This window comes from Danio aesculapii, chromosome 19 (assembly GCF_903798145.1).
Source record: "Danio aesculapii chromosome 19, fDanAes4.1, whole genome shotgun sequence".
Classification (NCBI taxonomy): Eukaryota; Metazoa; Chordata; class Actinopteri; order Cypriniformes; family Danionidae; genus Danio; species Danio aesculapii.
This window is the reverse complement of record NC_079453.1, coordinates 514881-531737: the sequence shown is the minus strand read 5'-3', so window position 1 is coordinate 531737 and position 16857 is coordinate 514881. Positions and strand designations below refer to the sequence as shown.

General features: G+C 37.2%; 2 protein-coding genes across 2 annotated transcripts in view; one reads left to right on the top strand and one right to left on the bottom strand.

Annotated features, from left to right (window-relative positions):
• The window catches only part of akap9 (A kinase (PRKA) anchor protein 9), a 121089-nt gene extending 116513 nt beyond the window's left edge, over positions 1 to 4576 (bottom strand). The window contains 1 exon segment of the mRNA XM_056479165.1: positions 4376 to 4576. Within this exon segment, the coding sequence (XP_056335140.1) occupies positions 4376 to 4426 (51 nt within the window). The 5' untranslated portion in view covers positions 4427 to 4576.
• Positions 4577 to 7675: 3099 nt separating this feature from the next.
• On the top strand, positions 7676 to 12721 carry LOC130247014 (transcription termination factor 1, mitochondrial-like). Its single transcript, XM_056480193.1, is given in 9 exon segments — positions 7676 to 7710; positions 9307 to 9711; positions 9713 to 9735; positions 9737 to 9765; positions 12085 to 12193; positions 12195 to 12285; positions 12287 to 12546; positions 12548 to 12672; positions 12675 to 12721. Coding segments are annotated over 8 exon segments (1089 nt in total). The 5' UTR covers positions 7676 to 7710.
• Positions 12722 to 16857: the final 4136 nt, after the last annotated feature.

Below are 16857 nucleotides of genomic sequence, written 5' to 3'. Positions count from 1 at the left end.
TGTACAACAAACATGCTCTAAGTAACATATTGCAGATTTTTAAAAATGTAGACAGCACCTTCTAATGGATTTATTTGAAATGTGCAACTAAACAAACGAAGAGATAGATTTTTACGTTTTAAAAAATGTCAATAGCTGCCTCTAGTGGATTCGTTATCTGGAATGTACAATAACATTTACCCCAAGAAACATATTTGAAATTCACAAAAATGTAGACAGCGCCATCTAGAGGATTTGTCATCTGAAACGTACAACAAACATGTTCTAAGTAATGTATTTCAGATTTGCAAAAATGTAGACAGCACCTTCTAGTGGGTTTGTCATCTAAATAATGCAATGAAAAATATTGTTTACATTTTGGAAAAAATGGAGGCACATATTTCCATTAGGTCCTTGAGTGCAATTATCTTGTTTTTTTATATTTGTCATTTTGATATTCAGCCCAAAAGCAGATGTCCAGCAGATGTAAGCAAACTGTAAACATCTCTCCATTGTGAAGTCTGAAAGTGTGAGATGTACAGATGGATCTAGAAGACATCTTGTTTGTACAGGACGAACCCAGAGCCGTCACCTGAAACTGTCAGCAGGAATTAGACAGACGGCTCTCTGGAGGTCAGCACAAGTGACCTCACTCACATATGCTCACTTCCTAGTGAGCGTGCGAGAACCAAGGGGTCACGATCTCGACGCTGATTCAGACTTGGGGTATTTTTAGACAAGGAATCTGCTCTATTTATAAAATAACAAGGTAGTGTTATCACGCCCTGAAGAGGCCAGTGTGTTTAACAGAAACGTGATGATACTAATGCTCAAACAATAAGAGTTTATCAATATACATGCAGTTTAACACCTGGACATTACTGCAATACAGAAACCTCCATGAATCTCAGCTCTATGAATTTATAAAATGATAATTATTAAATTAATTATTATAAAAACTAATTAGATTGATAAAGCATTGAAATATATATAAAATATGGAAAATACTGGTTTAAAGTATTTTGTTTAATAGAATTACAGCCCACAGTTAACCAACAGAGAAGTGTGAACATACTAAGGTTTTGTTAAATAACTTAATTAATTAATTAAAGGTTATTTTAGTTTTAAAGGATTAAAAATAGAAATGCACCATCAAATGAATGGCTTTTTTATGTATATTAGTTATATTTAATATTAATTGTATTTATTCATCTGATAAAATAGCTTAAGCCTTATTTTAGATAGCAATATAAATGAATTACATATATATATATATATAAATAAATTAAAATAGATTAAATACATATATATTATTTAAATCACCTTATTTTAATTCAGCTACAGATTCCAAGCAAACATGTCCTATACTTTTTCATTTTAAATTTATATAAAGGTTTTTTTAATTACTTATATAGGTAACCTTAAAAAAAAGTGTGCATATTTATTCAAAGATTTAAAAATAAACAGACAGACAAAAAATGTAAGTAAAATGAAAATAAAGCTGGCAAAAATAAATAAATATATAAAACTGCCATGGTCTCCCAGTGACAAGAACAGTGAAGCACATGTTGTGCATAATAACGCACTTCAGCCTTGACTGCAGACTCCACTTGAATATCATCATGCGTCATTCTTTACTCAATCCCAGCACAGGTTACAGCGACCTGAAATCTGTTCATATGCAGAAATGTGAAGCACAGAACATATCCTGGCTAGAAAATCCAGTCTCACAAGCCCATCCACATGTTTGACAACAGAAACTGGCTTTACAGTAAACCTGTAACAGCAGCCAGATTCGCACTGACGCCACATTATCTCGTCTTATACTACAGCGCTGTGAAATGCTTGATTCTGATTGGTTGATGAGCACCCTCCGCTATTTTGATGAACAAATTATTTGATTAAATAATCAGGAGATAAATGTGAGTCATATTGCAGACGTCTGTTACTTCATAGAGTAAGTACTTCACTCATATTTACCCATATTTATCACATATTTACCTCAATTTTACACCATTGCTGTTTTAGATTAGATCAGAAGTTGAATCTAATCTAAACTAAAACAGCAATGGGGTAAAATTGAGGTAAATATGTAATAAATATGGGTAAATATAAGGCAAAAGGAGGTATAATTAAGGTAAACATGAGGCAGCGGAAATTGTCTCAGTTGTTTTCTAATGTAAATGACAAACGTGAGGTAAATTGGGGTAAATATCAGACAAAGTGATGTACAATGCAGGTAAATATGAGGTATAATATTATGCTGTCAAGACAACAGTGAAGTAAACTACAGAAATGGGGTAAAATTGAGGTAAATTGTGATTAATATGGGGCAAAAAGAGGTATAATTGAGGTAAACATGAGGAAGTGTAAATTGTCTCAGTTGTTTTCTAATTGTAAATGACAGACGTGAGGTAAATTGGGGTAAATACCAGACAAAGTGATGTACAATGCAGGTAAATATGAGGCATAATATTATGCTGTCAAGACAACAGTGAAGTAAACTGAGGTAAATGTGAGGTAAATGTGTATAGATCTGAAAATGAGTTATTAGTTATTTCTGAGGTAAATAAATAAGAGCAATAGGGCAAGACTTTGATATATGAGGTGATGTAAATAGTCTTTTTTAAATAGTTTTTAGGTAAATGACAACAGCAGTAAGCCTGGTGGTTAATATAAGTAAATGTGTTATAGATTACAGAGGTCATGAGTTCAAATGAGGCAAACTGAGGTACAATTGTGGTAGAAATAAAGCTGTATATTATGGTGTAAAAGTGAGGTAAACCTGAGGTTATCTGAGGTAAATGTGCATTTGATTCCATATCTGTTTCTTGAGGTAAATGTCAAAAGTGAGGTAATCATGAGGTAAATCTAGATACGGATTACTGATGTCAGTTGTTTTCCGAGGTAAATACAGTTGTGAGGTTAAACGGAGGTAAATATGAGTCACAGTGAAGTAAAATTGTGGTAAAAATAGGCAGTTATAGTAACTGTGTAGCTGTGTAGAGTTGACGGTAAACATGAGTTTAAATGTGTGACAGACTACAGATGTCATTAATTTTCTAAGCTAAATAACAGTTGCGAGGTAATATGAGGCTTAGTGGGGTAAAACCAGCAGTATAACCATGCTGCAAAGATAACAGTGAGGTAAACCTGAAGTAAATCTGCAGTGAAATATGACAGATTATAGTTGTCGCTTATTTTCTGAGGTAAATAACAGACGTGGGTTAAACCGAGGTAAACATAAGTCAAGCGAGGTAAAATTGTGGTAAATTTGGCTAAATATTATGCTGTGTAGTGAATGTTGAGGTAAATCTGATATGTAAAAGATTACAGATGTCAGTTCCTAATTTTGATAATTGACAGAAGTGAGGTAAACCGGAGGTAAATGTGTGACAGATAACAGATGTGAATTGTTTTCTGAGGTAAACAACAGTCATGAGGTAAATAGAAGTCCAAGTGAGGTACAATAGGCAGTAAATTATGCTGTATAGTCATCTACACAGTGTATATATAGCCCAATATTGTAGTATTTTTTGCCTATATATTAAAAAGCATCTGTGAAAAACATCTATACAGAATATATAGCCCTATATTAGTATTATTTTGGCCTATACATTAAAAACCATCAGTGAAAGACATCTGCACAGTATATATAGCCCTATATTATAGTATTTTTGTACAATAGGCAGTAAATTATGCTGTGTAATCAACCTGTGAAGTAAATCTTAGTTAAATATGTAATGTTATAGATGCCAGTTACTTTCATTGATAATTGCAGAAGGTAATCTGAGGTAAATGTGTGATACATTACTTATATCAGTTATTTTCTAAGGTAAATAACAGTCGTAAGGTTTAACCGAGGTAAATAGGTGTCAAAGTGAGGTAAAATTGTGGTAGAATTGGCTTAATATTATGCTGTGTAGTGAACTGTTGAGGTAAACCTGATATGTAACAGATTACAGATGTCAGTTCCTATCTTTGATAATTGACAGAAGTGAGGTAAACCGGAGGTAAATGTCTGACAGATAACAGATGCGAGTTGTTTTCTGAGGTAAACAACTGCCATGAGGTCAATATAAGTCCAAGTGAGGTACAACAGGCAGTAAATTATGCTGTATAATCAACGGTGAGGTAAATCAGAGTAAAAATAAGTAACAGATTAGAGATGTCAGTTACTTTCTTTGGCAATTGACAGAAGTGAGGTAAACCTGAGGTAAATAGGTGACAGATAACATATGTGAGCTGTTTTCTGAGGTAAAATAACAGCAGTGCTCTGACTCTCAGATGGGCGTTTGATAATTTTAAGGTAAACTACGGTGATAATGAGGTAAATGTGCGTTTAAACCCGAAGCACGGCGAAAGCACACGGGTTAAAAATGAGGGCAAATCTCACCTTGGCTTTGCCGGCCTGTAGTTTTCTCTGTCGCTCCTCGTCTTCCATCATCTGTGCGGTTCCTGCGGCTTAAACACGAACACACGAGAGTCATAAAAGCGGCACAAACACACACACAGACTGAAACACACCCCCGCCTAAAGAGCGCAGGCTGCTGGCATCGGACGGTCAACCGGCGGGATCCGCTGTGTGCTTTATTCTGTGTTTATTCGGGCTGTGCTGCTGTCACAGCCGCCGCCATGTTTCTCCACGTAAACACACGAGACTACTGGCGCGATGACGTCATGACGCGCGCACAAGCCTGACACTGCAAATACTTCTGTATAAACAATGGAGATTACTCTTTAAATGTGCATAATGAACATGTAAATAATGGATGAGTGCATTGCCTTTGAGCTTATTTTATGCTCTTGTCTAATAAGGTAAAATAGATGTACATAGTGAGGCAAATGTGAATGAAATGCGATGTTTGTGCTCTGTAAATGACAGATGTGGGGTAAATATAAGGTAATTTTCAGATATTTACTTAAGTAACTTACAAAAGTAAATATATCCCACATTAAAAATACGATAGTATTTATATTAAAAGTGTATCTTATGATATATTATAGTATTTACAATTCTTTGTTAATGAAGGCTGCAGCATACTGTTGAATTGTGAGCTGATAAACTATAACACATACTGCATTATAGCATACTTAATATTTACTTAAGTGTAAACTAATAAACTGTATTGAACACTGTAGTACACTTTAGTTTTTACTACAGTAAACTGTTGTGTATTGAAGTATAATATACCCTATAGTTGTACAAAACTACAGTATTGGCTCATTTGATTATATTACTGTAGTTGTTGCAAATATATAATCACAACAGTTTAATTCAGGTACTTACTGTGGTTCAAAAATACTACATTGTTTACTATAAATTACTTTAATGTCTTTCATGTGTGAGATGCCTCATTTAAATTAATAATTGATAATATTTTGTAAATTTTTGTAAGCTTTTGTCATCCTGCATTTATACTAATTGCATTTTGCCTATATATTAAAAAGCATCAGTGAAAAACATCTATACAGTGTATATTTAGCCCTATATTGATTGTTTGGCCTATATATTACAAACCATCAGTGAAGAATATCTATACAGTATATATAGCCCTATATTGTAGTATTTTTACATATATATTAAAAAGCATCAGTGAAGAACATCTATACAGTATATAGCCCTATATTGTATATTTTTTGCCTATATATTAAAAACCATCAGTGAAGAACATTGTACAGTATATAGCCCTATATTTTATTATCTTTGCCTAAATATATTTAAAATCATCAGTGAAGAACAATCTATACAGTATATATAGCCCTATATTGTAGTATTTTTTGCCTAATATTAAAAAAACATCAGTGAAGAACATCTATACGGTATATATATATTATATATTATATTATTATATATATACTAATATATATATATATATATATATAGATATATATATCTATATATATATATATATATATAGCCCAATACTGTATAATTTTTTGCCCTATATATATAAAAAGCATCTGTGAAAAACATCTATACAGTATATATGCCCTATATGTATTTTTTGCCTATATATTAAAAACCATCAGTGAAAAACATCTGCACAGTATATATAGCCCTATATTATAGTATTTTTGCCTATATATAAAAAGCATCAGTGAAGAACATCTATACAGTATATATAGCCCTATATTGTATTATTTTTGCCTATACATTTAAAATCATCAGTGAAGACCATCTTTATGGTATATATAGTCCTATATTGCATTATTTTTTGCCTATATATTAAAAACCATCAGTGAAGAACATCTATACAGTATATATAGCCCTATATAATCGATTTTTTTTTACCTAAATATTAAAAAACATCAGTGAAGAACATCTATATGGTAAATGTTTGCCTATATATAAAAGCACCAGTAAAGAAACTTTCAAACTGCACACACACACACACATACACCCACACACCATCATGCTCTGCTGATCTGAGGTCAGAATAAGCAGCAGAAATGTTGGTTTACCTGGAGATGGAGATGCAGGTCTACTCCTGCGGCCGACTGGAAGCCGAGCAGCTGATGGTTTGGCAGATCTTGAATTCCACCCATCTTCTCTTGGACATCCTTCAGTTTCTGAGCTTCAGTTCCACCGGTGGAGTCTGATGCTGTTTCTGATGCTCGAAGTAGATCCAGGAGCGCTGAGAGTTCGTTTCCCCTGTCAATTATTCAGCACAGGATCAGGTTCAGAAACTCAACACCTGCAGAGAGATGCAATGGAGACCACACTGTGCCAAATAGCCTTAAATTAGCAGTTTTCCATGTTTTTATTTTTCCTCATTTATTTGCTGCTCCTGAATGTCATTTTGGGATCTTGATCTTGAACTTGATCTTGAACTTTTAGCTTGAAACGTGTATTAAAGTGTGTTTTCTGCACATGTGTCATAGTCTGCAGTGCTATATTGGCTGGGTTGGTGTTGTTACGCTACAAACACCTTTTAATAAACTGCAACACATTTTCTGTTATTTTGCTAGATATTATTTCTTAAACATTATATTATTGTGTGTGTGTGTGTGTCTCAGGTAAGCTATTCGATGAAATGGATCTTTCTCTCTCTGTGTGTGTGTGTGTGCGTGTGTGTGTGTGAATTATGCATGAGACGGGATCATCAGGCACATATGGAGAGCAGTGCTGGAGTGGACATCTCAAGTGTTGCACACACACACACACACACACACACACACACACACACACACACACACACACAAACATCTGCCATCCTAAGGAGAAGAAAACTCACAGATCTCTCCATCAGGATGATCATGAAGAGGATTTATTTTATCTGGACACATCCCTGCTGAAACACTGCAGAATAACATAGATAGATAGATAGATAGATAGATAGATATAGAAAGACAGACAGACAGACAGACAGACAGACAGACAGACAGACAGACAGACAGACACAGACAGACAGACAGACAGACAGACAGACAGACAGACAGACAGACAGACAGACAGACAGATAGATAGATAGATAGATAGATAGATAGATAGATAGATAGATAGATAGATAGATAGATAGACAGATATAATTTAAAAACACAATAATATCTACTCATTGATATTTATATAATTGTTTTATATTTACACACGTGTTCTGAGTGTAAAAGTGTTCCCGCAGCGCCGCCGTGTGGAGTGCAGTGTCGCTGTTTCTCCAGGTCTGCAGGAGGCGCTGTGACTCTACACTGAGGGAAACACGCGAGCGTGTCTGGATCGTTGGTCTGGATCTGGTAGGTCATAATAATGTGTTCTTTACTACAGTTCTTCAGATAAACACGCAAACAGTACGCAGTGTTCATGAGGTATCGAGTTAAAAGTAAAAACCTTTATGTATAAACATGTAGATCCGCTCGGAGAGTTTTAATTCTGCCATCTAACAGAAGAACATCTAAACTCATTCATCGCCTTCGCTTTCAGTTTACAATCTCTTTATAAACGGCTTTATTTGAGCACACTGGAGGTTTAGTGTTACTGTTAATGCATGTGTGGACTGTTCAATTCAATGTACAAATGTCCGATTAATGCTGCGGATCCATATAAAGTTGCATTTACTATTGTAATGTAGTTATATTGATCAGAATGAGCATGAGAGCATGAATTTATGAGAATTAAGAGATCAAACGTGTTTAATGATTGATTAATCACACTCTCTCTATTGTTTTTAAAGTGTTTAATATCTAAATAAAGTATTATTTACTACATATGCCATTAAGTTACAAATTCATTCATTTTCTTTCAGCTTAGCCCCTTTATTCATCAGGGGTCGCCACAGTGGAATGAACCGCCAACTACTCTAGTAAATGTTTTACGCAGCGGATACCTTTCCAGTTGCAACCCCTACTGGGAAACACCCATACACACACACACACTCATACACTACAGTTAATTTAGTTGATCAGTTTCCCCTATAGCGCATGTGTTTGGACTGTGGGGGAAACCGGAGCACCTGGAGGAAACCCACACCAACACGTGGAGAACATGCAAACTCACACAGAAACATTAACTGACCCAGCCGACACTCGAACTAGCGACCTTCTTGCTGTGAGGCCACAATGCTAACCACTGAGCCATTGTTGACATAGTGTTTAAGGCTTTTACAGTAGATTTAGGCATTTTTGTAAGATTAACTTTATACAATGAAAAACAGTATTATTTTAGACTTCATTATTTAATTCTGTAGATAAATACTGTGTGACTCGCAAGAATTCCTCTATTGTGTTCTCTATGATTGTCATTTGTTTATTGTGTTTAATATATGATTCGATCGCCTACAGAATTGTCTCAATCATCAAAATTAATTGATTATTTAAGGTGTTGAACTCCTAAAACTCCACATCTATAATCCTCTTAGTCTATGCTGACATTATCTTCAGCAGCTCAAACACTCTAATGGCTAATGGACAGACGGCTGCTTCTCACTCAGGGCTGCTGTTTATGCTAATGAGATGGAGAGATGTACACTAGTGGGCGGGGCTTTCCCCCTCTGATAGGAGAATGTCAATCAAAGTGTTTCATTCATCAAGTCTGATTATTAACAACACAATTAATTAATGTTTATCATTAGAGGCTGGAGATATTCACCACTGCTGACACACAACTGGGTTTAACCACTTATAAGGTGAGTTTTGCATAATAGGTGCCCTTTAACAGCCCTTTTTAATAATATAGTAATATTTCCTGTTTCCCAGTACTGGGTTGCAGCTGGAAAGGCATTTGCTGCATAAAACATATGCTGGAATAGTTGGCGGTTCATTCCGCTGTGGCGACCCCTGATAAATAAAGGGACTAAGCTGAAGAAATATAAATATATTTTCTCTGGTCATCAGATGGCGCAAAGGCAGATGCTCTACTTCCTGTTCTCAGTCAGAAGATGTGTTCAGCTTCCTGTAGCATCTCGTCTCTGCAGCTCCAGACCCCAGAATGCGGATAAAGCAGTGGAGAATGTGTGTCTTCTGGAAAGCCTGTCCAGCTTGGGTGTGGACCTGAGCTCGGCCCGCAGGCGGCAGCCGGGCGTCCTGAAGCGAGCGCTGACCAATGAGAAGGGACTCGCACGCTTCCTGCAGAGCAAAGGTGCGGACGTGGCCGCCGTCGCCAGCATCATCTCACGCTTCCCACGATGCATCACTCGCTCCAGCGAACACCTGCAGGAGCGCTGGAACCTCTGGAGGAACATCTTCCAGAGCGACGGCGAGATGGTGGAGATCCTCTCCAGATCCCCAGAGTCTTTCTTCCCGCTCCAGCGACAACAGGAACCTGGAGGAACATCACTTTTCTCAAGTCTCTAGGTCAGGCTTTGAGTTTATTTGATGATAGACTAATGCTGATATTCAATATTTCAACATATGATGATAATGAGAATGCACATATTGATATAATGCTCATTATCACCATTTATTGAATTATTGTGTTATACATGTCTATTAACAATATTGTGCATGCTCATTATCACCATATATATTTAATCATTGATTATAAAATATATTAATATAAAATTATAGGCGTATGTCTAATAAAAGAATATTGTGCATGCTTATTTTCACCATTGCATTATTGAATATCAGATTGTGTCTAATATCAATATTGTGCATGCTCATTATCACCATATATTAAATTATTGAATTATGCATATCTCTAATATCAATTTGTGCATGCTCATTATCACCATATATTGCATTATTGAATATCAGCATATGTCTAATATTAATATTGTGCATGCTCATTATCACCATATATTGCATTATTGAATATCAGCATATCTCTAATATCAATATTGTGCATGCTCATCATCATGATATATTGAATTATTTAATATATGCATATATCTAATTTCAATAGTTCCTGCTCATTATTGTGAAATATTGCATAATTGAATATGCATGTCTAATAATATTGTGCATGCTCATCATCTCAATATTTTAATTATTGAATATATGCAAATGTCTAATATGAATATTGGGCATGCTCATTATCACTATAGATTGAATTATTGCTATATGCAAATATATAATAATATAATAATAATATTATGCATGCTCATTATTACCATGTAGTGCATTATTGAATATTAGCATATGTCTAATATCAATATTGGGCATGCTAATTATCATTATATATTAAATTATTGCATATATGTAAATATCTAATAATAATATTGTGCATGCTCATCATCATGATATAGTGAATTATTTAATATATGCATATATCTAATTTCAATATTGTGCATGCTCATTATTGTTAAATATTGCATAATTGAATATATGCATGTTTATTAATAATATTGAGCATGCTCATCATCAGAATATATTTAATAATTAATATCTGCATGTCTAATATGAATATTGTGCATGCTTATTATCAGAATATATTGCTTTATTGAATATATGAATATGTCTAATATCAATATTGTGCATGCTCATTATCACCCTATATTGAATTTTGCTTATATCCAAATATCTAATAATATGTGCATGCTCATCATCATGATATTTGAATTATTTAATATATGCATATCCAATTTCAATATTGTTCCTGCTCATTATTGTAAATATTGCATACTTAATATATTCATGTCTAATAATGCTCATCATTACAAATATTGAATAATTGATTATCAGCATATGTCTAATATGAATATTGTGCATGCTCATTATCACCATATATTTAATTATTGAATATATTCATATGTCTAATAATAATGTGCATGCTCATCATCATGATATATTGAATGTATGCAAATATTAACAGCGTTCTGCATGCTCATAATCACCATAAATTGCATTATTGAATTTATACATATATCTAGTGTTGTGCATGCTCATCATCATGAATATTGAATTAATAGATGCATTTATCTACTTTCAATTTGTGCATGCTCATCATCATGATATATTAAATTCTTGAATATATGCATATCTAATAATATGTTGTTCATGCTCATTATCATGATATATTAAATTATTGAATATATGCATATCTAATAATAATAATATTGTGCATGCTCATTATCACTACATGTTGAATTATCCAATGTATGCATATGTCTAATATCAATGTTGTGCATGCTCATTATCATGATATATTGAATTAATATATGCATTTATCTACTTTCAATATTGTGCATGCTCATTATTGAAATTAGTAAAATATTGCATAATCGAATACATTCATGTCTAATAAGATTGTGCATGCTCATCAGCAAAATTATTGAACAATTAAATATCAGCACGTTAATAAATATTATGCACGCTCATTATCACTATATATTGCATTATTGAATATATGCAAATATCTCATAATAATACTGTGCATGCTCATCGTCATGATATATTGAATTATTGAATATATGCTTATCTAATAATAATAATATTGTGCATGCTCATTATCACTATATGTTTAATTATCCAATGTATGCATATGTCTAATAACAATATTATGCCTGCATCATCATGATATATTAAATTATTGAAAATATGCTATCTAATAACAATATTGTGCATGCTCATTATCATGATATATTAAATATATGCAAATATATAATAGTATTGAGCATGCTCATCATCACCATATATTGCATAACTGAATATCAGCACATGTCTCTCCTGCAGGTATTACACCTAAAGACCTGCACCGGCTGCTGACCACAGCTCCACGCACCTTCTCCAACAGCGTGGAGCTCAACAGAAACATGGTGGAGCTCCTACAGAGCTCTGCGCTAGTGTGGGCGGAACAACCAGAAAGAGTTCGCCAGGACCATCATCTCCAAAAACCTCTACATCTTCATCCGCAGCACCAATCGAATCAGAGCCCAATGTGGATTTTCTGCTGAGCGAGATGAAGCTGAGCGACTCTGAGGCGCAGGTTTTCCTCCAGAGCCACGGCGCGCTGATCCTGGACCTGTCCCATGAGAGTCTGAAGAAAAACCTCAAGAACCTGCGCTGGAAACTGCGATCTCTGGGCTGCGGAGAAGAAGATCTGAGGAAGATGATCCTCAAGTTCTCACTGGTGCTCTTCATGTCTGCGCAGCTGCTGAACTCCAAGCTGGACTGCTTTCTGGACGCCGGGATTCAATCAGCAGCTCATCCTCAAACCCAAAGTGCTGGACTTCAGTGTGGAGAAAATCAGGCGGAGGCTGGAGCAGCTCCGAGCACTGGGATATGACTTCCGGAAACACGGCATCGGTGTGCTGGATATGAGCACAAACGCTTCCAGGAGAAGATCAGGAGACTGGAGAATGAGCTATAAAGATGGGATATGAGCATAAGAGTGTCTGTATGGAGCTCCATTATGGTCACTTCTGCTCTTAAAGGGACAGTACATCTAAAATGAATCCCTCATTCACTCATCGCACTCGTTGTTTCATCTGTTGAACACAAAGTATAATGATATTTTTGAATATTTTAGGTATTTTAAAGAATGCTGAAACCTGTAACCATTGACTTCCATTGTAGGGAAAACATACTTTGGAAGTCAGTGGTTACCGGTTTTTGACATTCTTCAAATATCTTCTATATCACAGAAGAAAAGGCAGTTTAGGAACAAGTAAAAGGTTTAAAATCCTGTTTGGAGGTCTGGAGCTGATCCCGGAGCTGTGTTATGGTCTGTGTGTGTTCTGCGATCAGACGCTGGTGCTCCATATTCAGCAGGTCTTTTTCTCGTAAGCTCTGTGTGAATGATTGTTCAGATTGTATGTGGACCTGATGATGAGGAAACAGGATTAATAACTGAGGATCAATTATCAGAGAATAATGAACACCTGTGTTTTATTTTACAATCATTTAATTTAATGTGATAGTTCACCCAAAAATATTCATGAGGCATTATAATTATGCTATGAATATTTTTCTGATCAATTTTTCAGTGGAACAAACCATGAATTAAGCAAGCTAGTCATTCTGGATTAGTCTATAAAGTCTGCCCGTGCATTATCTGACCCACATGAACAGCATGTTTTGCTGAATAAGCGTGTGATTCTGCTCCTCGTGACTGTAAGCGCCTGCAGCTCACCGTCTCGGCCCGGCTCAGTCTCTCCTGCATCTGTGTGTTCAGTGTGATCTGTGTGTGCGCGCTCTCCTGCTGCGTCCGGAGCTGTGCGTCTCTCTCCTCTAGCTGCTGTTGGTACAGTGTGATCTGCGTTCGGGCCTGGGAGGAGATCTGCAGCCGTGGAGCTGATGTTGGAGCTCCGGAGGATCTCACCGGCCTGGAGCTGAGTGGAGAGCAGGAGCGTCAGAGTGCATATAAACTAGCAACACAAATCAGCTATGGAGAATTGTGTCAATGAATATGCTGACAGAGTTGACATGATTAATCTACTATTGGTGTATCCTAAGCTTCAGTGTTTATATGACAGTACAGGTCTCATGGTTTCTGCAGGCTCACCTGCTGGAACTGGATCTGGAGTTTCTGGCTTTGCTCTGTGAGCTCCAGAAACTCTCTCATCACCTCCTCTTTCTCGGTTCTGGCCTGCTGGAGGTTTGAGGTGAGCTGCGTGATGATTTCATCCCTCTGTTTCAGCGCCTCCTCGAAATCCTGCAGCTGCGCACACAAACACACTCAGACTCAACACAGCGTCTGCAGCTATTACACTAACGCCTACAGTTAAAGTCGCCATGGAACAGAAGTTAAGAGTTTTCCCCTATCGTGACACACATCCACGTAAACAGACATGAACGAGAAAAAATGTAGGACGATGCATGATTTCATCCTTTAGGAACCAATTGGATGGTTGAAAGACGGGCGTTGCTAACAAAATGAAGGAAGACTGATGAATGGATGAAGGTAGAGCAAAAACAAAAAATACACCCTGATCGTCCACGCCATAAAAGGGACTGATAGGGGGCGGCCTAAATGATTGATAGTCCCACCCTAAAGGATTGTTAGCTCCGCCTACATGATTGATAGTCCCACCACTAAAGGACTGATAGCTCTGTCATAAAAACTGATAGCACAGCCATAATTGACTGATAGCCCCGGCCCAAAGGACTGATAGTGCTGTCCTAAAGGACTGATAGCTCCGCCCTAAAAGACTGATAGCGCCGCCCTAAAGACTAAAAGTCCTGCCCTAAATGACTGATAGCTCCGCCCCAAAGGACTGATAGACCTGTCCTGAAGGACTGATAGCTACGCCCTAAAAGACTGATAGTCCCACCCTAAATGACTGATAGAACCGCCCCAAAAGGACTGATAACCCTGTCTTAAAGGACTGATAGCTTCGCCTAAAGACTGATAGTCCTGCCCTAAATGATTGATATCCCCGCCCCAAACGACTGACAAACCCTGTCCTAAAAGACTGATAGCTCCACCCTAAAAGACTGATAGCTACACCCTAAAAGACAGATAGTCACCCTAAATGACTGATAGCCACAACCCTACATGACTGGTAGCCAAGCCCTAAAGGACTGATCGCTACGCCCTAAAGACAGATAGTCCCGCCCTAAATAAACTAATAGCCACGCCTAAAAGACAGATAGTCGCCGCCCTAAATGACTGATAGCTACGCCCAAAAAGACTGATTAGCCCCGCCCTAAAAGACTGATAGCCCCGCCCTAAAAGACTGATAGTCCCATCCTAAATGACTGATAGTCTGCCCTATATGACTGATAGCCCTTCCACAAAGGACTGATAGTCCTGGCCTGAATGACTGATAGCCCCGCCTAAATGACTGAATAGAGCCGCCCTAAATGGCTGACTGGCTGGCTGACGGCCGACCCTGATGAAAAATATAACTACACATTGCGTGTAGCACAAGCTTTGTGATTGGTACAAGCTTTGACTCACTGCTTGTGTGAGCGTGGGGAGGGCCGAGCGCTGCAGGAGAGAGCAGTGAGCCTGATGGAGCTAGAGTTTACAAGTGAGTCCTGTGAAGGAGCTCCAGGTGGAGAATTTAGTTTTGTGTTCACTTTATGATTAAAGTTGTTGCGCGCCCGCCAGTTCTCGTCTCTGAATGAGCCAGTTTGAGCTACTACAACAGTAAGGTAGCATTACAGGTATTTCCCATGTAAACAAAACACCTGTGAAGAAACTAACACTTCAGAAGTGTTATTGCAAAGCAACACAAACAGAACGCAGATGCATAAATGCACGACTACACGCGAGGCATGGTGTGGTCAGCGTGTTCTCCATCATTCAGCAAACTCCTCTCTCCATCTCCTCATACCTGCTGCACTCCTTCCGTCCCGAAAGTGCTCCTGATGTCCTCCAGCTCGCGGCTCAGCTCCTCCATGGCCATGTTTTTGGCCTCCAGCTCGTCCTCCATGATCTGCATGCGGTTCTGTGTTCCTCCACCCTGCAGATCCGCCTCCATCTGCGCTTCGGTTTCAGACGGATGCAGATCTTCCTCCTGGAGCAGAAGCAGAAACAGCCTCACATTTACAGCTGAAGCCAAAATCACACTTTAAATTCTTTTACAATATTCCAGAGTGCTGATTAACAACACATTCCTCCAACACATCTCTACACATGATAGTGTTAATAACTGATGTATTTTCCCTTCACCATGATGACAGCACATAATATTAGACTAGATATTCTTCAAGACACTAGCATTCAGCTTAAAGTGGCATTTAAAGGCTTCACTAGGGTAATTAGGGTAAAGTTAGGGTAATTAGGCAAGTCATTGTATAACAGTGGTTTATTCTGGAGACAATCCAACACTAATATTGATTAGGGGGGAGTTTATTTGTCAATGTTTTTATGCATGTATCCCTGTGTGTGTCTTTTAATGCATATAAAGTGTATATGAGATGCTACTTTAAAAGGTGCCATGTTATCAGTGTTGGGGGAAGTTACTTTTGAACGTAATGCATTACACTATTGAGTTACTCCCCAAAAAAGTAACTAGTTGCATTACTTAGTTACTTTTTATAGACCTGTTTCTTGGCTGCTGCATGGAGGACGCCGTATTGACCAGCGTCTTCTGGTAGAATGCTAAGAACTTCCATTTACAGCGTTTACAAGTGGTCATTTGCACTCCGAAAGTGGGTTTCAATAGCGTTGAGTGGATTACGGAGTGTTTTTGTGACACACAACTTTGAAAGGTGTGTGTTAAAGCCGTTTTAATCTGTGGTTCAAGCGTGCAAGGAAAAAACGTTCTCCTAGTTCACGCGTCTGTCGTCAGAAATACAGTGTGTGTGTTTTCCCGGCCTGTCAGCTCAGCAGCTCTTCAATACACACACACACACACACACACCCAACCACACACACGCAATACTTGACTGCAAACCAGATTACTGGCATGAAATTTAACAGGCAAGTCATGCAATTTACAAAAACGACCAATAATAGTCGGTGACTGATACTCATGCTGATTTGCGTGTTGATTCTAATCGCGAGCCGTTTATGTTCATTCAGTGTGTTGTATTCACCACAGTTTGTGTTTATCT